We start from the raw sequence: 25,741 nt of genomic DNA, 5'->3' as shown, positions 1-25,741 counted from the left end.
TGAGAGCTCCTGGCTTTCCTGCTATATGACTTCCCCAGCTCTTTGCAAAATGCCTCCAAGTCTGGTCTCCTATCAAGAAACCCTCCACCTTAGCGACAGCTTTTCCAGCGTGCTGAATGATGCATTTGATGGCCTAAATATATTCAATATCTGCTGAACCTATTAAAATGATCTATGTCTTTCATTCGTATTTCACAGAGGCCTCACTTAAACACTTTATAGACTCTGAGTCTGTGCTGTCATAATATCTGATGTGATCAAACTGTCAGCAGAGAGTTAAATGTTCAGAACACTTTATATCTCCAGAATCGGATAGGAAGGAGAAATTGGAAACAGCAATGTCATAGAAGGAACTGATGATCAACAAAAACCTTAAACTCTTTTTCTCAATACAGAGGACATTGAGAAAACTAAATCTACAAAGTATGAGAAGCATGGAAATCACTGCCTCCTGTCTCCGTCCTGTGATACAGAATTTGTACCCAAAGTCTTGCAACGAGACAGAGCTAAAATTGCCCAGGTAACTTACCCCCCGCTTTATCCAATGGCTTTTCTTTCATGTGTATTATTACTTTTAGTGACAACTTCTTTCTCCTTCCTTCCTTCCTTCCTTCCTTCCTTCCTTCCTTCCTTCCTTCCTTCCTTCCTTCCTTCCTCCTTCCCTCCCTTTCTTTCTTTCTTTCTTTCTTTCTTTCTTTCTTTCTTTCTTTCTTTCTTTCTTCTTATGTTTATTTATTTTTGAGAGAGAGACAGAGAGTAAGCAGGGGAGGGGCAGAGAGACTGGGAGACAGCTCAGAGCCTGATGCAGGGCTTGAACCCACCAGGAGTGAGATCATGACCTGAGCGGAAGTGGGATGCTTAACCGACTAAGCCACCCAGGAGTCCCTAGTGGCAACTGATTTCAACAGTTTCTATTTTTAATAAATTTTTCCATGTTTTTAAAGTTCAGTGAAGCACAGAGTAAATAATATGTAGAGTGTTTGCCTTCATGATTTGCATCTCTATGAGTAAGAATGATGCCAAATATTCCTGAATATAGCAATTTATATTATTTTTATGTAATCCTTATAGCATGCACATGAGGTATTTTCTAGTTTTATACTTCTTTTGTTTGATTAATAAATATGTCACTAAAGATGGGGAACTCTGGTTATTCAGCAAAGTTAGTGGAGTCATCAATCAACAGGCTTTTCAATAGTATTATAATTTACTCAGCAAACATCAAAATACCTTGCTTTAGATTTTGTTTTAAAACACCTATTAGGGGTCCCTGGGTGGTTCCATGGTTAAGCATCCAACTCTTAATTTGGGCTCAGGTCATGATCTCACAGTCATGAGATCGAGCCCCACATTGGGCTCCGCACTGAGCGTGGACCCTGCTTAATATTCTCTCTCTCTTTCTCTCTCTCTCTCTCTCTCTCTTTCCCCCTCAGCTCCTCTCCCCTGCTTGTACTCTCTCTCTAAAAAATAAAAACCTTATTAAAACAAATTTTAAGTTGAAGTGATAAACCTCAGTACCGCGTAAATAATTTTTACACTGACCCCAACCCTTGGGGAAACCTCTGGGGCTCTGTATACTCCCTCGCTTTCTTCAAGGTACGTGGGCTTATCCACACACTTGCGAGGTCACCCAGCTCTGCAGCCTAGGTTGGGCTGTCTAATACCTGGCCCTCTAGCCACACACATGGAGCCAACAGCTCAGCACAGTTGCTGGGGACGGCCTTCAAGGCTAGCTCATCTCTGGAAGTGGGAGAGTCTTTTGGTTCCTGCTAAAAAGTACATACGTGAAGCAGTGTCTTCTCATCCCATGGCCGAGGGGATAGAATCGTGTGAAGCTGAGATGTGGAAGTGATACACCTTACATAACATAGTCAAAAATACTGCATAGATGTCTTAAATATGCACCTTAAATTTGAATTTGAATTACTGAGTCATTTCACCAAGGAGACACAGATGATAGTGCATTTTTCCAGAATCAAGCATTTATTCTCACCCACCCCACACCTCAAAAATCACGAGCCTGGTTGACTATGAAGTTATCCATTTACGTGAAGAAACCAAGCATCTAGAATTTATTAGAGGGGCGCCTGGGTGGCTCAGTTGGTTGAGTGACCGACTTCGGCTCAGGTCATGATCTCATGGTTCGTGGGTTCGAGCCCCTCATCAGGCTGTGTGCTGACAGCTGGGAGCCTGGATCCTGCTTCGGATTCTGTGTCTCCCCCTCTCTCTGCTCCTCCCCTGCTCATGCTCTGTCTGGCTGTCTCTCTCTTTCTCAATAATAAATAAACATTTAAAAAAAATAGAATTTACTAGAAAGTTCTTCTACTTCTTTCCATCCTCCATCCAGTGCCCTGGACTCGGGACCCTGAGTGCCATGATTAGGCTAATAAGTGGATGGGCAGTCTCCTCTGAGCCTCTTGTAAGAGGTTCATAGTTTTTCATTTCTTCCTGGCCTGGCCCCACAGGTGACTTATCCAGATGAAAATATTTGAGCCGCTTTAAAAATCAGAAGAAAAAAAAAATGCAATTCCACTTGAATTCTAGTCATCTCAATATCACCACACTTGTGAAATATGACTTTTAACATTTTTGAGTGAAGGAAGAGGGCTAGAACTGCAAAAATGCCTAAGGCCCCCCCAAAACCACGTAGCGGTACCTGGCCCCTGGGCCTGGAGCTTCTCCAGGATGATAGAATTCAGCGGTCTTTCTTATGTTGTTGTTGGTCAGCCCTGAGGTCATGGCTCTCCTTTTGGTTTCAGAGTGTAGGACAAACTTTAATGCCGTCCTTGCTGACTGACTTTGTGTGGAGTCTCCTGATGACACTGTCTTCACCTAATTGTGTAACTGCATTCAAGGCATCAACCATACTGAAACTGACTCTGGAGTATCATGCCCATAAGGTCACCATGGTAAGACACTTGACAATGAGTAGGGGGCACGGAGTTTATTCTCTAACTTTATTCTCTCGTTGCCTTTGTTATATGCTACTTCTTTTCCTATGTATTTCTTGTTATTGTTCAACATGTCGCTTTGATCAAATGAGGGTTTTTTGTGTGTGAAATATTTCAAGCATACGGAAAGTGTGGAAAACAATGGCATGAATGTTTACTTGCCAATCATACCAAATAATAACATTTTGCCACATTTGTGTCAGTTTTTTTAAAGAAATACATTAATAACTGTAGAATAATGCAGATATAATTGAAATCTCCTGCGTAGCCACTAAGGAAAGTTTTCAGGGACCCTCAGCTTGCTGCAGGGCTGGCTATATGATTTGTGGGGCCAAGTGCAAATAAACGTGGGGCTTCCTGTTCAAAACATGTGCTATTATTTAAAGTGCCATTAAATATACAATCATATGTCACTAAATTCTACTCCTGTAACCAATATTACACTATATGTTAACTAACTAGAATTTAAATGAAAACCTAAAATATATATACAGTCCTATGAAGTTTTTCCCCCCTTTCCTCCATGGTCTCTCTCTTTCTCTCAATTTGTCATAGCATTTTTATTTTCTACTTAATGTCTTTAAGTTAAAAAAAAAAAAAAAAACCTAAAATTTTAAAGTAGCACAAATTTTACCAGCCATTTTTACATCGTGCCATGCCATTTACAGGTGAAAACACAGAAGTGTTTAACTCAAGAAAATAATGCAAGTGACCGCTCATACACGAATATGTTTTCATTCGCACCAAAAGAGTGGAAGCAATACGCAAAACTAACTCGATTGTTTGTATTTCATTTCTGACATTCACACTTTCTATGAACGCCTTCTACCTCCAGCTTATTGATGAGTCATCATTTTCCATTTAAGTGGTTGAGGCTTCAATGAATGCTTATCTTGTACGCGCTGTGATTTCCCACTGACTGCTACACATCTCGGGTCCACTGGAAGTCTGTGCACTTAGACTGTGCACGTTGCATGTGAACGGGACTGCACACGGGAGCCACAGCCACCAACTTCCCGGCTCACGTGCATGCTCTACGGTCCCATGGGACTTCACTTCGAAAACACAAGCTCAAAAATAAAATTATTTCAATATTCGAGATGGCGACAGCAAAGCTCTGAACCTTCTAAGTGCGGAACCCTGTCAAATGCATAGGTCACATGCTCATGAAACCAGCCCTGATCTGATGGTGACATGAGGGCTGAACTCTCAGTTTCTGGTGCTGACACATGGTGTTATTCGACTGAAAATAAACTGAGAGGGGAGCCTGGGTGGCTCAGTAGGTTGAGCATCCGGCTTCGGCTCAGGTCATGACCTCACGGCTCATGGGTTCAAACCCCATGTCAGGCTCTGTGCTGACAGAGCTTTGGCTTCTGTCTCCCTCTCACTCTGCCCTTCCCCCACGGGTGCTCGGTCTCTCCAAAATGAATCAATGTTTGAAAATGTTTGAAAAAACGAAAAAAGAAAATAAACTGAGAGCTCATACTCAAATTCAGCGAGCAGGAAAGGGGAAGTAAAGCTTTCTATAGAACTCCCAACATGGCTACATCCAGGAGCATTCCAGAAGGCAAGTTGGACCAAGGGGAAAGCTGGAGGGCGACAGTCATTTCCTTGATAAATTAAGCTCTTCTCTCATGCGGTGAGAAAGAGAGGGTAGATAAAGCCATACCAAGGCCCTGGAGGGGAAGAGGAAGGAGCCCAACAGAAAACTAGACATGAAAAACTAGCCTCTGCCGCAGTAAAATCATTAAACAGAGAGAGAGCAACTGAACAGAAATGGGGTTCAGCAATTCATCGCTCCACCCAAGCTCCCACAAACAATTAAAGTACTGAGTACAGTGGATTGTCATCTTAAACAGGGCTGGGTTCTAAAATCAGTTATAATGGGAAATTGTGCATAGTTAAAATTATCCCTGGAAACCACTGAAACTGCACATGGAGTCTGTGGGTTTCCAGTCTCTAAATAACCGTAACACAGCAAGTCTTTTCTTGAGAATGAAAGCAGATCATTACAGCACACTTGAGCATACAGTGACATAGCTGGCTTGTTGTAGGGGGCGCGCTGCCTGGAAAGGAACGGGATGAGGAGAAAAGGGGATGAGAGCGCGTGCGCTCTCTCGCCGTCTCTCAAAAATGAGTAAATGTTTTAAAAAATGTCTATGGAGAAGAGTAATGTTTAATTGTCTCCCACTTCGTGCTCCCCTTGGAGCATATATGGCGGAAGTAATGTCCTGCACTCTTAACACTTGGCTTATTTTTTTTCTTTTGTTTGGAGTAGAGGTCTGTGCACAGATAACTAACTGAATTGTACATGAGGCAATCGCAATGGGATGTAAATTTACGTCAACCAACATCTCAGCTTATGATCTCTGAGGAGTATTTCCAAATAAAAAATGCAGGCATCCAGGAAGATGAAAATTGATGTTGAATCTACAACCATTAGCTTGAGACAAATTTCAGGTCTAACTAGAAATCTCCTTGTTTAGGAATGCATAAAAAGGGGAAAACATTGAACACACATAGGACTTATGAATAAAATTTGCAAGCTTATGACTCAGTGTTTACCATTCTGGGCCATTCTTCCAAACACAGTTTCCCCATTCCATATGCACATTCAAGTCTTCTTTAATTGCCAGAAAGTTTTTAAAGGATACAGTTCCATTGTTTTTCTGTTCCATTATTTTGACTTCCTTCTTTTTTTTCCATTTTTTTTTAAATGTTTATTCATTTTTTGAGAGAGAGAGAGAGACAGAGCATGAGTGGGGAAGGAGCAGAGAGAGAGAGAGAGAGAGAGAGGGAGACACAGAATCTGAAGTAGGCTCCAGGCTCTGAGCTGTCAGCCCACAGTCCAAGGCGGGGCTTGAACTCATGAGCCATGAGATCATGACCTGGCTGAAGTCGGACGCCCAACCAACTGAGTCACCCAGGCGCCCCTATTTTGACTTCCTTCTTAAAGGACTTGAATTATACACGTTTTCTACACTGAGCCTATGTGTTTTATATAATGAAGCCTACCTTCCCCAAATAAACTTTTTAATGGGTATTTTGGGGTACCTGGGTGGTTCAGTTGGTTGAGCGTCGGACTCTGGCTCAGGTCATGATCTCGTGGCTTGTGAGTTCAAGCCCAGCTTCGGGCTCTGTGCTGACAGCTCAGAGCCTGGAGCCTTCCTTGGATTCTGTGTCTCCCCCTCTCTCTGCCCTTCCCCCGCTCATGCTCTGTCTCTCAAAAATAAACATTAAAAAATTTTAGTAAATAAATTAAAATTTAAAAAAAACAGGTATTTTTCCACTATAGTAAATAGACAGGCTTCTTCTCATCCAAATAAGTATTTTACATTGTGTAGTCAGTCGCACACGTGAATATGCTTTCCTCTAGTGCGTATTTGTGTATAAATTGCTGCCGTGGCCATTCTGAAAAGGACCGAATTCTTACATCCAAGAAATGCCTTGGTTGACAGGTTGCCATGGAACAAGAGGCACTTGTTTGACCCTTGAAATTACTTTTCCAGGTGTCTAAGATTGTGGATGCTATTTATAAGAAACTCCGTGAAAACTCTTCTCATGTGATGAGGCAAGCTATGCTGCGGGTCACTACCTTGCTGACACGTACTTCACCAAAGAAGGTCATCTTTCAGCTTATGGATTATCCAGTTCCAGCGGACGAGTAAGGCCCCCTCACCCCTTCCTACAGTGCTTTGTTCCCAGTCTCCAGAATCAGACAGAGCTAGACTCGGGCTTCTTTTTTTTCTCAAAGAGGGTATCTATGTTTGTAACACACGGGACGATCATAAAGCTTAAATAAGATCATACATGTTATTCATATTCTTGTACAATATCTACACAATACTATAGACCACTGACAAATGATCATCGTCACTATTTTTTATCTGAGGCTTTAAATTGTGTTCTGCTGCATATACCACGGGAACAAAGCCCTCCTCAGAGTGATGATGGGCATTTTCCCCGTAAGTAATAAAACTTATAGTGCTTTTTTTCTCACTTAGGAAGAGCAGATGGAAGGCATCTCCACCTGCCAATAAAATAATGAAACATTAAAAATTCCCAGATATAACGGAGAGTCCCCTGTTACTTACATGTTTATCTGAAATTCATGATCCAGGATCACAGAAAATAGTAAGGGGAAAAGAATACCAGTGTGAGCCTATGGGACAGTATGAGCCTAACACACATTAGACGAGCAGAGTAAAGGACATCACTCCATTTCCATCATTTGTACCTTGAGAAGGAAGGTAATACTTCTCTACTATTAGTGTAAAAGGCAGGAAGTCACATTACGAAAAGGATGCAGGCTTTGGAAACGAATCTGAATTCCTTCCCAGCCACACAAGTTTCTAAATTCCGTGATCAGATTTCCCTGTCTGTGAAATGAGGAAAATTCTTTTTTATCTGTAAATCAACTATTGTGGGTTAAATGAGTTAACATCTGTAAAAGGACATCAAAACTCACAAAATGCCAAACCAATTATATGACTGACTTTCTTTTTCCAACTGAAAGCTTGTATTTATTTAGGAGGTTTAAACTCACAAAGTATTTTACTACCTAGAAAATTCCTGGAAATTAAAAATCTTCATAAGACTCAGCGTTTTCTCATTCAGGAATTAAGCACCCCATTGTATGTTAAATATTACCAGCCTTCGAGCATTTTGTTGGAAATGGGTGCAAGTTGCCAATGAATCCAGTACAAACGATATGAAATGAGGGAGTACAGAAAGCAAGCATAGAGTTAAGTGAACTTCATGAAAATAGTCACCAGCAGGGGCGCCTGGGTAGCTCAGTCTGTTAAGCATCTGATTTTGGCTCCAGTCACAGTCTCACGGTTTGTGAGTTCGAGCCCCGCGTCGGGCTCTGTGCTGACAACTCAGAGGCTGGAGCCTGCTTTGGATTCTGTGTCTCCCTCTCTCTCTGCTACTCCCCGACTTGTGCGCGCTCTCTCTCTCAAAAATAAACATTAAGAAATTTTTTTTAAATAGTCATGAGCAGATCTTGTGTATCTAGGTGGGGGCTGAGGCAGAAAAGAGTGGGATTTAGAGTTGAGCTACATCAGACAAACAGAAGAAATGTCTGATCGGTTAGAAGGTATGATCTGAGAGGTAAGGGAATGAGACAGGCCATGTGAAACTGATGTCCATGTGGGTCTAAGCTTGGTTGTAAGCTGAGCCCCAAAGGCAGGAACAGTTGAGTAACGGATTCTAAAGAGCTGGTATGTCTCTGTTCCAGGGACCAGGCCCCTATTAGGAACCTAAACTGAGAGAGACTGAGCAGTAGGATCCAGAACCCCGCGTGGGTTGACAAGGTATCAGGAATGTACCCACACAGAGATGTGTAGCAGTTTTTAAGATGAGCACTAGTAAAAATAATCTTGAAAAGTGGCTAGGTGTGCAGAGGGAGGGAGGGGACTGGAGGTAGAGAAGCCGGGGTGCTAGTGACACCTGTGCCACTAGAATGTGTGTGACCTTTCACTAAAGGGCCCACCCCCCTGAGCTCAATTTTTTAAATCTAGTTTTCTAATATTTAAATTTATATAGTTAATCTTTTACTTAGTATTTCTACCTCTTTGGGTTTTTTTTTTAAGTTGATATATTTATTTATACATTAATTTGTATTTCCATACCAGTTTTTTAAATATTCTGTTATTCCTGGACAAACGAGGTCACAAGATGGGAGGACCAGAGTACGGAGTGGGGAAAGCTGATCAGTTCTTGATACTGAGCTGGACAGATATTTAAATATGGTAGAAAATCACGGCGCCTGGGTGGCTCAGTCAGTTAAGCGGCCAACTTCGGCTCAGGTCATGATCTCGCGGTCCGTGAGTTCGAGCCCCGAGTCGGGCTCTGTGCTGACAGCTCAGAGCCTGGAGCCTGTTTCGGATTCTGTGTCTCCCTCTCTCTGACCCTCCCCCGCTCATGCTCCCTCTCTGTCTCTCAAAAATGAATAAACATTTAAAAAAATTAGGGGCGCCTGGGTGGCACAGTCGGTTGAGCGTCCGACTTCAGCCAGGTCACGATCTCACGGTCCGTGAGTTCGAGCCCCGCGTCAGGCTCTGGGCTGATGGCTCAGAGCCTGGAGCCTGTTTCCGATTCTGTGTCTCCCTCTCTCTCTGCCCCTCCCCCGTTCATGCTCTGTCTCTCTCGTCCCAAAAATAAATAAACGTTGAAAAAAAAAATTAAAAAAAAAAAACAAAAAAATTTAAATGTGGTAGGAAATCAACTTGCAGACTTGCAGACTGCATTTTCCATAAGATCTCAAGGACACTCTTCCTCTGTTTTCAAGGACAAGAGACTTAATGAGATCATTTGGAAATGAGCATGCCAGTTTGGTTTAGACTTGTCTGTGATCTCTTTGGTATATAAACATGTAAAAGAAAAAAAAGACTTCGATTCATGACACTGTATTAAGCAGGAAATGAACAACCTGATTCTCATTGTGATGGTTGGGCGGGGGGTGGGGGCTGTGTTTGCAGCACTTTGATACTGATGTGGCACGCGGCAGGTTCTGAGTCAAGCGTGGCCCCTCATGTGCTGAAAACAATCTTATTGATACTGAAAGGAAAGCCTGGGGAAGTGCATGCTAGCCTCCCGGAAAGAAGACGTTTCTCTCTCGATACTACTAATATGATGCCTGTAGCGGTAAGTAATACTTAAGTATTAAGTACTAAGTGCTTCCTTGTCCTGGTGTTGTTTTTCTGATCATGAAAATCCCCATTTCCCACGGACTCGGTCATACTTCTGGACACTGTCCTCTCATTCATTCATTCATTCATTCATCCAACACATATTTATTGAGTGCCTACTGTATGCCACACCTCGACCAGGAAGCATACATTCCGGTAAAAGACACAGACAATGAACAAAAAACTGTGTTATGTATCAGATGATATAGAGCTGAGAAAAGACATAAAGTGATGTGAGTAAAAGAAAGTGACAGGGAGTTTAGGAAGGTTGGTCAGGGGAGGGGCCTCTGCTGAGGTGACGTCCAGTCAGAGAGTGAAGGAGTGATCCTTGCAAATACCTGGGCAAGAGAGAAGAATATCTAGACAGAAAGACAAAAGCCGTGTAGATGGGAGCTTGCCTAGTAAGTGAGTGACTCCAAGGAAACTGAAAGGAGAGAATGGAGCAAGGGCGGAAGTTTGCAGATGGTCTCAGAGACTAGCCACCGGCTAGACTGGATAGACTTTGATACGCATGTGAAGCCCTGATGTCATTTGCGCCCACCATTTTGTATCTCCCAAGGACTAAACTCACCACTCCTGGGAGTAAATTCTAGTCTTACAGAGTCATAATGGGAAACAAAATGGGTAGCGCTCCACAAATGTGAGGTGGTAGGATGTGTTTCTCTGATGTGGCAGGTGGGTGTTGCAGTGGTTCGTGGGCCCAACGACTGTTAGTGATCTGGCCTGTCTCCTCTTAACCATCTCACTGGCCTGGATTGTTGAAGCACCGGAAGGACCTGGGTTATTGGTAGGACCATCCTTCATGGCCACATATGAAGGGGACACTGGGAAGTATACTGTCCTTGGGAACCAGCTTGCTTCCTCCAGTTTGGCACCTAGGGGGTTGTTGATAGTACTTTGAGAGTTCATTGCCATAGACTGCTGGGCATAGTTCCATTCAAAATGGACTCCATAGCTGTTAGGGAATGAATGAATATGCATGCACCCTCCAGGCTGCCTTCAGGGGGTTGCAGGAGGGATTGTGGTGTTCCTCCCTTCACCCTCACTAAGGCTGACTGGGTTTAGAGGCAGATGGCTACATTCTTGACTTCTTTTTCCTTCCCTTGTAGGCATCCCAGGCCCTGTGCACATTGCTGCCTGTTGGTTCGTACAAGAAAGCAGTGGCCCAGTTCTTCCCCCAGCTCCTGATGGCCCTCATGCTCCAAGTCTTCTACATCAGTGAACTGAGACTGGTGACAGAGGACAGGCCGTTGTGAGATTGCAGTGGTTATTTCAGAGTCAATAAGAAATAAGCTCCCAGCTGTCAACTATTTCTAGTCCCTCGGGTTCATGTGGAACTCCTTATAATCCTACGCAATGCATTCATTTATTACAGTTTTCTTTGTGAAACTACCCCGAGTACCTAGAAGTGAGCTAGCGCCCTCCCTCAGTGTATGTGGCGTGTATAAAGAAGCACCCCCACTTTCTGCCACAGTCGGAGCGGGTTGGGGGGCACCAAGGGGAGAGAGAGCAGGTAGGAGCTTTAGAGCCAAAGCCAGGCCCATGCTAGCTCTGCCATTTACTCCCTGAAAGTGATTTCTCGGGGTAATTGTACGTGTGAGATTAAAATAACGCGTGCAAATGTGCTTTATGAACTGTGAAGTTTTATGATTGGTGATGTGATGTGTGGGCTTAAGAGGGTACATATTCTGTCCATGTCAGGTAAGATTCAGCTGTTCCCTTTCACCCAAGGCGGTACAGTTAGCTTTGCCCCAGGGAAATCTGGACCCACTGCCTGCTATTTGCCCGCATCAGGGGTGGACTTCTAAGCCAGGCAAAACTCCAAAGCACAATGCATCCCATTAAGATATTTAACCCATTCCCTGTCTTTCAAGCAGACATGCACCAAATCATCCCACACAGATGAGAATGTATCTATTTATTTAAAGCATCTGAACAAGAAACCCTGCGGACACTTTCAGCAAATTATCACATCATTTAATATTTTGTGCTAATAACCTGTTAAGCTAACAAATGACTAAGCTGCTCCATGATTAATCCCAGATTTTACATGCCACCATTTCAATTGAACCCTCAATCCCATGTACTGTTAATCAGGAAAGACGGAGAGCACTGAAAGTTGGTTTCCTTTGAAACATCCCCTTTCCCCAAACCAGCATCCTGCCCCAGACAGAATGAAAAGGCAGGTCACATGAACTTCACTATGTGAAGGCCACTGTCAAGTGGTGACTCGGCTCTTCTTTGGGGCCTTAGCTATGCCCGGGATGCCCTGAGAGTTCTGCTGAATTGTTCTGGACTGCAGCAGGTGGATATTGCTCTAAAGAAAAAGAATTGCTGGAACCAGTTTTCCGAAGAGCTGTTTCACCATCAGGGGGTCTACCTTATTGCCAAGTAAGAACGGGGGCTCTGCACAGGGTTCTCTGTCTCTATCTCATCTTTCTGTCTCTGTCTCCATCTTTCTTCAGTGAAGCCACGTGTGAACGCCATCAATATCCACTCCGACTTCCCAGTCTCTCCTAAATTGCCCTGAATTGCCATTTGATTTCTAATTCTTCCCTTATGTTGAGGAGTTGATTACTTATTGGGATAGTTTTCCCTTTCCTTGTCCTCCTACTTGATGATAAAGATACTTAGTCATCCTCCCTCCAAAGAGCAGGTTTCTCTTTGAGATATGGAGAACGAGGTAAATTTACTTTTTCTTTCCTCTACTGTTAGCTGATTCCCGCTCTGCAGGCATCAGACAGTTATGGATGTGCTCCCACTTTAAAGAGGTTCAATAGAGGGGTGCCTGGGTGGCTCAGTCGGTTAAGCGTCCGACTTCAGCCAGGTCACGATCTCGCGGTCCGTGAGTTCGAGCCCCGCGTCGGGCTCTGTGCTGACCGCTCAGAGCCTGGAGCCTGTTTCAGATTCTGTGTCTCCCTCTCTCTCTGCTCCTCCCCTGTTCATGCTCTGTCTCTCTCTGTCTCAAAAATAAATAAACGTTTAAAAAAATTAAAAAAAAATACTTAAAGAGGTTCAATAGAAATCTGTTCTCAATGAGACAAATTTGGAAAAGCAGGAAAGAGAAGTTTGATTTTTCTTGTACCAGAGGTTTTTTTTTTTTCTTTCTAGTTAGCTTCTTAGCGAATAGCAATTTCTGATTATAGGGATCAGATTTTCTGATCAAAAATCAAGATACATGGACTTGACCACATAATAGACCATTTGAAGTTGTAACAACTCAGAAAGTACAGGCTCTATGGTCTCCGGGCTTTTGCTGCATTTCACATGGCATATTATTTGCACATAGATTTCAGGAACACATTTTATAAAAGTATGATACATCTGCACGCCACAAGTGGCCACTAGTTAAGAACCACAATATCCTTAGTACTTTTGGATCTTCTTACTCAAAGTGTGGTCCACAGACCAGCAGCTACGGCAGCACCTGCAAGTTACAAATAGAAGGCAGAATGGGATCTCATAGGGCCCACTCCAGACCCACTGAACCAGAATCTGCTTTTTAGCAAGATCCCTGGGGAATTTGCATGCACCTTAAAGTTTGAGAAGCCCTGGTTTAGAATGCCAACCCAGAGTCTTCAAATGAAACCTGTCACGTCAACTTTCCCAGGCCTGCCACCACCCATCTGATCCAGACCAGTGTGTCAGGACAACCGTAAGCCTGGTCACTGTCCAGAATGGCTTAGTGAATCGGGACTCACCACCTCTCCTCCCGAGTAACACACGATAGTCCCAAACTCTCTTCTTCATTGTATCGATCCAAGGAAGGACTTGGTCTAAAACCATGATGGTGACCTATGCAGCCATCTTGGATTGCTAGGGTATTTATTTTGCGCTATTTGTTTTCTCTCCTTTTGGTCAGGCAGGAAGGAGCTTGCGGTATTATAGGGCATTCTGTTACGTGGCACAGGAGGGGAAAGATAGGAAAAGGAGTGATGTTAAGGAAAGAGACATTGTCAGTGATCCAGGTATATATAATTCCCTGGAGTCTGCATAGACTTCAGAATGGGGATGCAGTTTGCCTTGGACTAGGGATTAGAAAATATCTGTATTTTTTTTATTTTTTTTTAACATTTATTTATTTTTGAGACAGAGAGAGACAGAGCATGAATGGGGGAGGGGCAGAGAGAGAGGGAGACACAGAATCAGAAGCAGGCTCCAGGCTCTGAGCCATCAGCCCAGAGCCCGACGCGGGGCTCGAACTCACGGACCGCGAGATCGTGACCTGAGCTGAAGTCGGACGCTTAACCGACTGAGCCACCCAGGCGCCCCTAGAAAAGATCTTTATTTTTACCTGGGATTACAAAATATGAGGATAATGCTTCTCTCTAGCATACCAGTAGCATTTGCTGATGCAGGAAGAGTTTTCATCGTCTTTGCTAATTCAGTGCCTTATTCTCTTTTACAGAACCCTCAGTGAATACAACTTTCCACAGTTTCCAGAGACTTTGCAGTATCTCTACAAGCTCTCAGTGGAAGGTCCTAGACGGTCAGAAGACAGTGTCATCACAGTAATATTCTTCACTGAAGTGAGTTTTATTAGGAGACTGAACAACCAGGTCCTCTTTCCTTACGCAAACTTAAGGCAACACTCCAACCTTTTATCTCCCTCTCTGAATATTGATTCTTATCAAGGGTTAAGACAATGACGGATAACTTTAGTCGTTTCCTAGAAGATGTGGATTTGCAAAGACTCAATTATTTTTGTAGTCGTATATCTCTGCATGCTTGTGAAAGTATATCAAGGGATAATTGAGTTTACTTAAAGATAGCAGGTAGCATCTGGGAAATGAATGATACTTCAGACTGGGGGAAAAAAAAGGAACGGTCCAAATGACTGAGTAAAATGAAGATATAGAGCTACATTAATTTGTGTATAAATATCTACCATAGATTGTAATACTATACTAGAGTCAAGCAAATTGAGGAAGTCCTTTGATTTCTAAAAGGCAGGTAGAAAGTAGTATAAGTTGAAATTATCTGAGTCAAATATAATTTTTCCATAGAAGTAATATATAATGAAGTACTGGTCTAAGGCACCATATTAAATATTCTCAAAATTTTGATGTAATTTCAAACATCATAGTCAGCGAAACAGTTAATAAACTATAAAAGATTATATACTACCTACTTCTAAAGCTTTTAGAAATATACAGGGGCGCCTGGGTGGCGCAGTCGGTTAAGCGTCCGACTTCAGCCAGGTCACGATCTCGCTGTCCGTGAGTTCGAGCCCCGCGTCAGGCTCTGGGCTGATGGCTCAGAGCCTGGAGCCTGTTTCCGATTCTGTGTCTCCCTCTCTCTCTGCCCCTCCCCCGTTCATGCTCTGTCTCTCTCTGTCCCAAAAATAAATAAAAACGTTGAGAAAAAAAAAATTTAAAAAAAAGGAAATATACATAAATCAGTTTAACTGAACATTGCGGTACCAAATCACCAATGGTTTCAAACTTGCTTGATCCATTTGAATCTCTCATTACTTTTATTATACGATTCATTATTTTCATTGTATTGTCCTTTAAGTATATACAAACATTAAATAGGCCTAAATATGACATACATAATTGCTCCTATAAAATGATACATTCAAAAGAAATTTACAAATGACCTAAGATTTATTTATATTTATAGATAGAAGCGTTATTACTGTGACAGACGATAGCAAAACCTGATTGCCTGTCTAATCATGAATATGGTGCTTACTGCTATTGGAGATTGGCAGGCCTGTCCTTCCAGGAGCTGAGTAATGACCACATTCTTCTACTGTTTTCTCTAATTGAAGCTTCTGGGCAATCCTCAACTGTCCAGTTGACTGTGAGGTGACGTGGCCTTTAGCTGTTCTGAGCGCACAATCTATGTATTTTACCTTAGTTTAGTCTTGTTAGCCAGCAATATTTAACACGGTACTATTGATGCTTATGACATTTATTTATATATGTTATTTCTAATTTTCTACTGATCTAAGTAACGATAGAGTTAACATGTTTGTGCCTAAATCTTCTTTCTTTTAGTATTTTAGCTTACTTCCTTCTAATAGATTCCAAGTATCTGAAATGATAACAGAAGAGTATAAGCATTCTCAAGGCCAAGGATTGTTATTGCTAGACTGATTTCTGGAGGGCTCCCGTGCAGTTTGTGGGTGCTCCCACTGCACTCTTGCCATTATTGATGAGTTTTCCAATTTCAGAGGAGGATGTGATTTGACTTGTCCTTAATTTTTAAATGTTTCGAGAGGTTGAACATTTTAAAACTATCATCATTCAGAAATTAAATTTCCATAATCTGAGCAATCTGATCTCTCCTTTTTCCGTTTGCCTACAAAAGTCTTAGTGTTTTTCTCAATGAATTATGTGATCCTCTGTCGCTGTGTCTCTCCCTCTCTCTCACACAACACACACACACAGAAATTTGTGAAGGATGTTAAGTATGTTACACATTTAATTATAATGCCTGTTGATAATCAGGGCCCAGTTTGTTGTTTGCCTTTTAATTTTGTTTATGAAACGTGATTTTTTTAAAAAAAATTAAGCATTAAAAATCTACTGTGGCTGAAGAATTGACAAATATTCGTTTATAATCTACTCACATTTGTATAATTTTTTACATGTAATGTCGTTTCCCATGAAGTTTATATGGTATACCATGAAGTAGGATATAACTTTAGTTTTCAGTGAATAATTAACTTCTGATCCCAGCATCATTTAATTAATAAGCCTTAAATTCACTACTCACTGGTGATACTACCTTCATGAAAGCTATTATTAATTTCATGTACATACACACATACACACAACACACACCCATAGTAGGGTCTACCCCGGATTACACTGTTAGGCTCCATTTATATTTTCACTCCTGTGGAAATGTCACAATGGAATTATGGCAGTTTGCAATAAAATTTAAAAAAAATTTTTTTTGTTTATTTTTGAGAGAGAGAGAGAGAGACAGAGCATGAGTGCGGAAGGGGCAGAGAGAGGGGGAGACACAGAATCTGAAGCAGGATCCAGGCTCTGAGCTGTCAGCACAGAGCCTGACGCAGGGCTTGAACCCACGAACCATGAGATCACGACCTGAACCAAAGTCAGACACTTAACCAGTCCTGAGCCACGCAGGGGCCCCTGCAGTAAACTTTAATATCTTGCAAAACAACTTTCCCTACACTCTCTTCAAAATGTCTTTAGTCCTTCCTATGTATTTGTCCTTCTGGTTACATTTTAAAATAATTTTGTCAGGTTTAAAGGAAAAACACTTTCACTGAAACTATGCAGTTGAATGAAAGCTATGTGCTTCTTAGGAATCTTTACAATATTTCCACTTCTCTTTTTTTATTCAATATTTTGCCATTTTCATATAAGTCTTACATATTAATCTTGGAATTCTTACGTACTCTGTATTATTCTAAGCTGTTAGTGTAAATGTGGCTTCTTTGTTTTGGTTCTCAAATTTATCTTTATTAAGTATCACTTTGGGTACAGGTTTTCGGGTTTGTTTTGTGTTTTGAGATAGCTACCACCCAATATTAGAGTAGGTTCATGTGTACAACATAGCGATTCTACGACTCTACGCATTATGCTATGATCACCACATGTGTAGCTTTGACTACGCAACGCTATTACAATACCACTGACTGTATTCCCAGTGCTGTATCTTTTATTCCCGTGATTTATGCATTCCATAACTGGAAGCCTGTATCTTCTACTCTCTTCCACCATTTTGCCCGTCCCTCTCCCCCTCCCTCTCCTTTTTGGCAAACATCAGTTTGTTCTCTGTATTTATGAACCTGATTCTGCTTCTTGTTTATTTGTTTGTTCTGTTTTTTAGGTTCCACATATGAGTGAAACCGTGTGGTATTTGTCTTTCTCTGTCTGAATTATTTCAGTCAGCATCATACTCTCTAGGTCCATCCGTGTTGTTGCAAATGCAACATCTCACCTTTTTAATGGCTGGATAATATTCCGCCGTGTGTGTACCACATCTTTACCCATTCATCTATGGATGGACACTTGGGTTGCTTCCATATCTTGGCTAATGTAAATAATGCTGCAATAAACATAGGGGTGCATGTATCTTTTTGAATTCGTATTTTTGTTTTCTTTGGGAAAATACCCAATAGTGGAATTATTGGATCATATGGTATTTCTAGTTTTAATTTTTTGAGGAACCTCCATACTGTTTTCCCAAATGTGGCCTTTTTCATTCAATTTTCAAGCTCATTATTGTGGGGATGTTCAGGAAAATTAGACTGTATTGTCTTAAATTCAGCTACTCTCCTGTGCCCTAACAGTAACTCTAATAATATTTTTGTTAATTCCCTTGGATTTTCTAGGTATATGATCCTGATGTATGAAAAATAAGGATACAATATTGTTACTTGTGTTCAAATTACTTTCCTGAATCATGTGTTTTTGCCTTGGCCTTTAAAGTTCCATTTTGTGAATTATCTGACCTCTCCCTTGCCCATTTACCCATTCCAATCTTGGTGTTTTTCTCAGTGAATGGTATAATTCTCTCTCTGTCTCTGTGTCTCTCCCTCAAATACACACATTTGTGAAGGATATAAAGTGATGAACATTTACTTTGACAATAAATACATCCTTAGTGAAATATATTCTAAGGACAAAAAAAATTCTGTAAAGAAATATTCACTTTTATCCAGGAGGTTTATAGATACTGTATGTTGATACTATAATTTTAAGACTATGGTATAAATTTTACAAAAGAAAGCAAGTAAGCAAATATATTAATACTGTTGGCACCAAGTTTTTCCAGGTGAGAGAAAGATGAGGCAAACATAAAGCCATAAAAAGCTAATATAAACTCTGTTATATTAGATTTGAACTGAATATATCAACATTGTCCAAATGATCTCCTGACTGAAAAAAAAAGAATACATCATGGTTCAAGTAAAGGCCAAGAAGACATGATATTCCAAAAGCAATGAGTACATTTAGTGTCCATTTCTAATGGATATAGTTTCGCATGATTTTGCCATCCGTGAGTTTGAGCCCTGCATTGGGCTCTCTAGTCTCAGGGCAGAGCTTGCTTCTAACCCTTTTCCTCCTTTTCCTCCTGTCTGCCCCCCACCCCAACTCGTGCTCTCCCTCTCTCTCAAAAATAAACATTAAAAAAGAAAGAGAAAGAAAGAAAGAAAGAAAGAAAGAAAGAAAGAAAGAAAGAAAGAAAGAAAGAAAGAAAGAAAAGCAAAGCAAAGCTGTCCCAGAAGATCCTAGTGTGCATCTTGGTTAGGAACCATTGACACAGAGAATATCCAATATTCTCTTTAAATTTCAATCTATGTCACACCCCTTTTCTCACTGTTCATTTTGTTTGTTCTTTTTAATATGATATTGGTCAAAATTTGTCTATTATAATGCTTTTCTTTTCCCATAGCACAGCCATTAGATTGATTAATCCACTGTGTTTCTGATTCCCAAGTCCATAACCCCTGCTTGTCTCCTTGTTATTTTCTTACACCGGTTTTCTTTAGCATGTTCTTATTGCTTGTGATATTTTATTTCTCATAATTTCAGGAAATAAATAATGTATTCATTTTTAACACTTCTTTTCAAGCAAAGTCAAGTTGTGCATTTACTTCCAACCACCGTGTACACATCCATTTTATTTTTATTTTCATTGTTCTGCAGTAATCTTTGTTGTATGTTTGAGTTCCTCTGTGGTTTACCATTTTGATCCACAAAAGGGAGAATTCTCGCTTATGGGCTTTTTTTCTTCCATTTAAACTTTCTTCTTGGTTTCTTCTTTTCTTACATACATCATGATTTTTTTAAAGGTGCTTTTTAAATGATTTGTTTTAGGGAAGTTATTGGTTTTTTTGATCTGATAATCAATTTCTGTGAAAGTTGTTTGGAATGTTGAAAAGAATATATGGTCTCTCCTTCCCTCTCACTTTTGCTCTCTATTTTTCTATGTACTTGACCTTAGTCATATTTTAGATTCTTGAAATGTTTTTTGTTAAACTGTCACTTGTGTTTCTAAGACATTTTTAAAATATGTTTATTTTGGCTGCTAGTTACTAGATGTATAAAGGCTCGTGGTAATCACATCTTCATTTTGGGTATTAGCTATTAAATACTAAAACTCCATAAACTGGCCTCCCCATCCCTGCCCGCCCTCCAGCCTCACTACCTTTCAGTCTTCTCTTCCCTTCTCATCCTATCACTCTGGCCTTCTTTCAGATGTTCAAACACACCCTGCTCATCTACCACAGGACCTTTGCACATGGGTTACCTTCCTTGGGGTTATCTTCTCCAAACACTTTATCTAGCTAATGCCAACTCTGCTTTCAAGTCCAAATCTAAATAACAATCCTCATTCTAATTTCAGTCTACAAATGCACAATCTAAATTCAGTTCTCCTTTAAATGTTTTTGTGGCACCTTGTAGCTTTTCTTGCTAGTATTGATCACAATTAGCAACTCTGTTTTCATTGGCATAGTATCCTATCTCTTACAGTGTAGTATAGCATTGTTGTACAGTATCAGCCTTTCTTGCCATTCATGACAACAAGGTCATAGATTGAGACTGTTTTGCTCACTACTGTTTTCCCATTTACTAGCATAGTGCCTGGCCCATGGTAGGCACGGCCTCTGAGTATATATAACCATTCTCTGTTAAGGAATTCACCTACCGGACTACAATCTGAGAGAGGGAGGTAATTTAAATTGAGTCACTAAGTTCCCGAGAATGGAGAGAAAAACAATATGTGTGTGTGCACACACACACACACACACACACACACACACATATATATATTTAATTTCTAACAACATGGGAGTTGGAACACTGACCTCCATGCCATCAAAAATCCACATGTAACTTTGAGTCCCCCAAAAACCTAACCATTGATAGTCTACTGTTGATTGGAAGCCTTTCCAATGACATAAACCATCAATTAACACATATTCTGTATGTTATATGTATTATATACTGTATTCTAACAATAAAGTAAGCTAGAGAAAAGAAAATGCTATTTTAAAAAATCATAAGGAAAAGGAAATACATTTATAGTACTGTGGTGTAAAAAAATCTGCATATAAGTGGACCCACAGAGTTCAAACCTGTGTTGATCAAAGGTCAACTATAGACATATACAGATATAGATACAGATGATATATAGATATATATGCATGTATTTCCTATTATGACTGCTACTTCTCCTTCCAGAGAACTCAGAAATTATGAACACAGAAATGTGTGTAGCGATACATATATGCATTTGGAATTTTAGTGACATTCATGCTACGGTTTTACCGAGAATGTCTTGATTTTTATGGCTGAAGCAGAAATCGTGCATTGGCCTTTATTCTGCTTATGATCTTGTTGACTGTTTTCTTGCAGCTTCTGAATAACTTCTTCAAGGACCCATTCCCAGAAGAATTTTTGGTTCTCTTCAGAAACTGGGTCAATGACTCCAATCCTGCAGTTAGCAAACTGAGCCTCCAGAAAATTGCCAACATGGCGCCAGTTATCAATGAGGTACGCGTGAATGTGTGTGTGTGTGTGTGTGTGTGTGTGCGTGCGCGCGTGTGTGGGGAGGGGGGTGGATGTGGTTTGTGAATGCCATCACCATCAAAGTTAACCTGAGATTTGATATTGCTCAATATCTTTACTGATAAAACATTGATATTTCTCAGTTTCTAACAGCTAACCCAGTATCAAAGCCTGATGTTTTGTCGGCAAGAAAATTGGGTTGAGTAGAACTGGTGGTGTAAGTAAATTCCGGAGCGTAATGACCTTGTTTACATTTTCCCCACAAAATCATTCATTGCCCTTGGAATTGAGCAGCATCGTCCTACACAAACTCTTTTCTTTCAGTCGAAACCATGCACACGTTAAGTTAATTTCCCCTTCAATACACACAGGTGCTGACACATTAATTCCGATACTGGGGCCCTCGCTCAAGGTTTTTCTTCCACACCTCACAACACGTTCCTCCTTCACCCATACATATTCACATTTGTCTCCTTTTTCAGCTCAAGTCAAATTCCGCGGAATATTCTGACCTGGCAGCCTCGTTCTTCTCAGAGCCACACCAACTGTCAGCACTCGCTTATACAATACTTTATATCAAAAATTCTCTATGGGGCACCTGGGTGGTTCAGTCAGTTAAGCGTCTGACTCTCATAATCTCACACAGTTTGTGGGTTCGAGCCCCGAGTCAGGCTCTGTGCAGACAGTGGAGAGCCTGCCCAGGATTCTCTCTCTCCCTCGCTCTCTGCCCCTCCCCGACTCTCTTGCTCTGTCTCAAAATAAATAAATAAACTTAAAAAAAAAATCCTCTATGTATGATGCTTGGGCCAGCCGTGTCAGCATCTCCCAGAAAACTTGTTAGAAATGCAAATTGTCAGGCCCCACCCCAGGCCTGTGGAATCAGGAATCCTGGGGTGGGGGTGGGGGGGACACCAACCTGTGTTTTTGTAAGTCTTCCAAGTGATTCTAACACAGTTTAAACTGGAGAATCACTGCCTTACACTGTTTCCTACTGAATCATGTGAACACTTCTTGCTTTCCAGGAAGATTGAATCTAAGCATACCCTTACGTTTTGTAATTCTCTTATAAATTCCTTTTCCCTTAGTTGTTTTTTGAATTCCAGTTAGTTAACATATGGTGTAATATTAGTTTCATATGTACAATTTAGTAGCACTTACATGCAATACCCAATGCTCATCACAAGTGCACTCCTTAATCCTCATCACCTACTTCACCCATCCCAAAGTATCTCGCATAATGGCATTATGCTGATTCCATAACCCATTGTTGATTTAATAATAAATTTAATAATAAATCCTTGTTTATCTATGAAGCATAGTCTCTGAATGCTCAAAGCCGGTCAGTGGGCACCCATTTTTGCACTTAGAGAGACATGAGCCATGGTCTGTTTGCTTTAAATAAATCACACATGTCAGTGTATATTCTATTAGTAATCAGAGTTATTTGTTGCCTTGTCTGGCACTCTTCCCAATGTTATTAACAACTGAAAGGAAGATTCTATGTCAAGGTTAGCTAGGAGAGAAAGAGAGAAACAGTGGAGAGGGAGCTGGGTTGAGATCACATACTATCTATTGGTAAAGACAACTTTCTAGCCAGATGCAAGGCCTCTGGCTATTTTTTTGGTAAATGGTCTCTGTTTCTTTTGCTTCTTTTCTTTCCAGCCTTTGTTTCTCTTCTTTGAGAAGAGAAGGTGTCTCCTTTTTGCCTTTTTCCTTGCTTTATAATCTGCTGTCTCTGACTCCCAGGCCTTGGCTCGGCAGCTTGGTGGCTCTCACGTCCACACAAGTCACTGGCACCCGGTTTAGAGGTCACACTGTTCGTGATGTGCTAGTGAATGCTTAACGGTCACCTCTCTGGAAATAACACCAATTTCTCTGGTGTAGGTACTCTCAATGCGGCTAATTTCAAGCTGTCATAGGGGCGTCATTAAACAAAGAATTGGGGAGAGATACACAGTAGCACATCACAATTTAATATTCCTACCATACAGATAGGATACGTGTATCATATGCCCTCAATGGCATATAAGAGTAAGCTGGAGGCAAAGGAATAGGAAGTGATAAGTTTTGAGTATTTATTACCGTTGTTTTATTTCTTTACAGATTTACCAAACTTGGTTTTTAAAAGTGACTTTTTAAATTTTGATTCCAGTGTGGTTAACATGCCGTGTTATATTAGTTTCAGGTGTGCAATAGAGTGATTCAACAACTCTATACGTCACCCATGGGGTGTTCATTGTGATAAGTGTACTCTTGATCCCCTTCACCTATTTCACCCTCTGCCCACCCCCCTCCCCTCTGGCAGCCATCAGTTTGTTGTCTAGAGTTGAGAGTCTTTTAACAATCAGCTTACAAAATTTTTGACAATGTGACAGTTGACCGTCTGGGGGCAACCCCCCCACACCCCTGCATCCTGCCCAAACTCTGGTGTGTTTGGTACCAAATGCTACCCCAAGTCTCCTTCTAGCTCCAAAATCTAACCATTTTCCTCTTGTATCTATAGATAGAAAATGTCTGCAGCTTATTAATATCGATCTTGGATGCCTTCCTCTCAAAAGAAAAGACTGTTATAATTCGGGCCTTACTCACCCTTCGAAGACTTTTAGGCAAACTGGACAAGGTGACCTACTCTTCTTTGTGTATTAGGATTGCTTCCAGCTACTGCCCTCTGATGGATCACGTGAGTTACAGTTACATACGTGACATCATTCGGTTTTATAGATAAGCTGAAGGCCCAGAAGATAGGCATTTTGTGCAGAAGCACCATCTTTTCCAGAGATAACAATATGAGCCAAAGAAGTACAATCTCTCTCTATATAGTTATATACATATAAAACTAACCCGTGAGGACCTGGAAAAGTCGGCCCATAAGAAAAGAGAAGCAAAAAATAGCCTCTGTCTTTGCATGAAAGAGGAATTATAGCTCAGTAGCTGTATCTTGGCTAACCCTGGGTCTGGATTCCCTGGGTTCAAATTCCTGTTCTGCCTCTTATGAGCTGTGAAATGTTGAGCAGGTGATTTAGTCTCTTAATGTTCCAGCCTCTCCACCTATAAAATAGAGACAGTGGCACGTGTATTATGGGCATTAGAGATGACGGGTACAATGCCCCAAATGTGTTAGTTATTATCATATAAAACTCTAAGTAAAAGGTCTTTCATCAAAAAGTTGTGCATTTTGAAAATTCTCATTTTGTATAGTAAATGTGTTCCAGAAAAGTTGGGTGAAAGCAAGATATTTTAATAAGCAACAACACTTTGGTATGCCATGGAGAATCTATTTATTTTTAAACATTTCTATGAGTTGTTTGTGAACCAGAGAATTATTTCATAGAAAATTATTTTGCCAAAATTTATAGGCTCTTAATTATTCAGGTTTCATTGAAGAAGGGCACAGATTATTAAATTATAAAAAAAGAATAAATTTAGTGGCAAAAATTATTTTCATAAGGACATAGTAATAATAATGGTAAATGGATTTATTGAGCATTTACTAAGTACCAATCACTATTCTAAGGGATTTACATGGACTACCTCATATAATTCTCTAAACAACTCTATTACTATTATCCAGTTTACATGTAAGGAAAATAAAGCAAAGAGAAATGAATATTTGGCCAAGTTCACACAGCTAATAAGTAGTGGGAATGTCCATGTAATAAATTATTTCCAAAATGAAATCACTTGGGAAAAAAAAAAAAAACTAAACTAAACTAAACTAAACTAAATAAATAAATAATCAAACCAAACCAAATGAAAAGAGGCAAAACCAGAGAGGAAAGTACCAAATATCGATTTACCCTAAGTCATCCCTCGGACATAGAGTATTTGAAAACTACTGGATATCAATGAAACTATGACACTATGTGTCTCCATTTTTTTTTTAATTTTTTTTTATGTTTATTTATTTTTGAGACAGAGAGAGACAGCGCATGAACGGGGGAGGGTCAGAGAGAGAGGGAGACACAGAATCCGAAACAGGCTCCAGGCTCTGAGCGGTCAGCACAGAGTCCGACGCGGGTCTCAAACTCACGGACTGCGAGATCATGACCTGAGCCGAAGTTGGCCGCTTAACCGACTGAGCCACCCAGGTGCCCCACTATGTGTCTCCATTTTAAAAGAAAAGAATAATTTGCTCAAGCTTAATCTATGGGGAATAAAAACAGGATTTCATCAGGTGTGGGGCACTAAAAGCTCTTTCCACTGGTCCAGATAGGCTTTCAATGGTTAGCATATCTTCCTGTAGACTAAGGATACAACAGGTAACCCACAGATGAATGCACTTTGTGGGTGTGTTACATTTGGCTGTCATTTTATGTCATTGGTGTTACATTTAGACTGTTGTCTGAGTCCATTATTTTTAAACTGGGAGATTTCTCACAGAAATCTGAATTGTAAATGAAATACCAGAAGATTTGAGAATACTGGAGCCCACAAACCCATTTGGCAACAGTCTGCAGGAGCTTGGTGCCCTCTCTGAGAGAGGCCAGAGCCCTCTGCTTCAAGCCCCCCCCCCCCCCTCCCTGCTACCTGCTTTGCTTGTTTACATCAGCTTCCTAGCCCCAAGGACATGACTTGATGACCATTGCTTTAGGTT

The 25,741-nt window shown here is 40.8% G+C and overlaps 1 protein-coding gene and 1 long non-coding RNA gene across 2 annotated transcripts in view; one reads left to right on the top strand and one right to left on the bottom strand.

The window, feature by feature from the left end:
- Positions 1–25,741, bottom strand: part of LOC147572700 (uncharacterized) — a 300,233-nt gene that overhangs the window by 167,882 nt on the left and 106,610 nt on the right. The gene's annotated exons all lie outside the window — the stretch shown is intronic.
- The window catches only part of MROH9 (maestro heat like repeat family member 9), a 90,071-nt gene that overhangs the window by 54,111 nt on the left and 10,219 nt on the right, over positions 1–25,741 (top strand). Inside the window, exons 9-17 of the mRNA XM_086694676.1 lie at positions 396–520; positions 2,760–2,909; positions 6,461–6,615; positions 9,434–9,599; positions 10,753–10,895; positions 11,897–12,034; positions 14,052–14,172; positions 20,995–21,132; positions 23,651–23,827. Of these exons, the coding sequence (XP_086550802.1) occupies positions 396–520; positions 2,760–2,909; positions 6,461–6,615; positions 9,434–9,599; positions 10,753–10,895; positions 11,897–12,034; positions 14,052–14,172; positions 20,995–21,132; positions 23,651–23,827 (1,313 nt within the window). The remainder of the gene's footprint in view (positions 1–395; positions 521–2,759; positions 2,910–6,460; positions 6,616–9,433; positions 9,600–10,752; positions 10,896–11,896; positions 12,035–14,051; positions 14,173–20,994; positions 21,133–23,650; positions 23,828–25,741) is intronic.

Source organism: Puma concolor, chromosome E4, assembly GCF_028749965.1.
Source record: "Puma concolor isolate L17-30 chromosome E4, mPumCon1.1.hap2, whole genome shotgun sequence".
Classification (NCBI taxonomy): Eukaryota; Metazoa; Chordata; class Mammalia; order Carnivora; family Felidae; genus Puma; species Puma concolor.
This window is presented reverse-complemented; position numbering and strand designations above follow the sequence as displayed.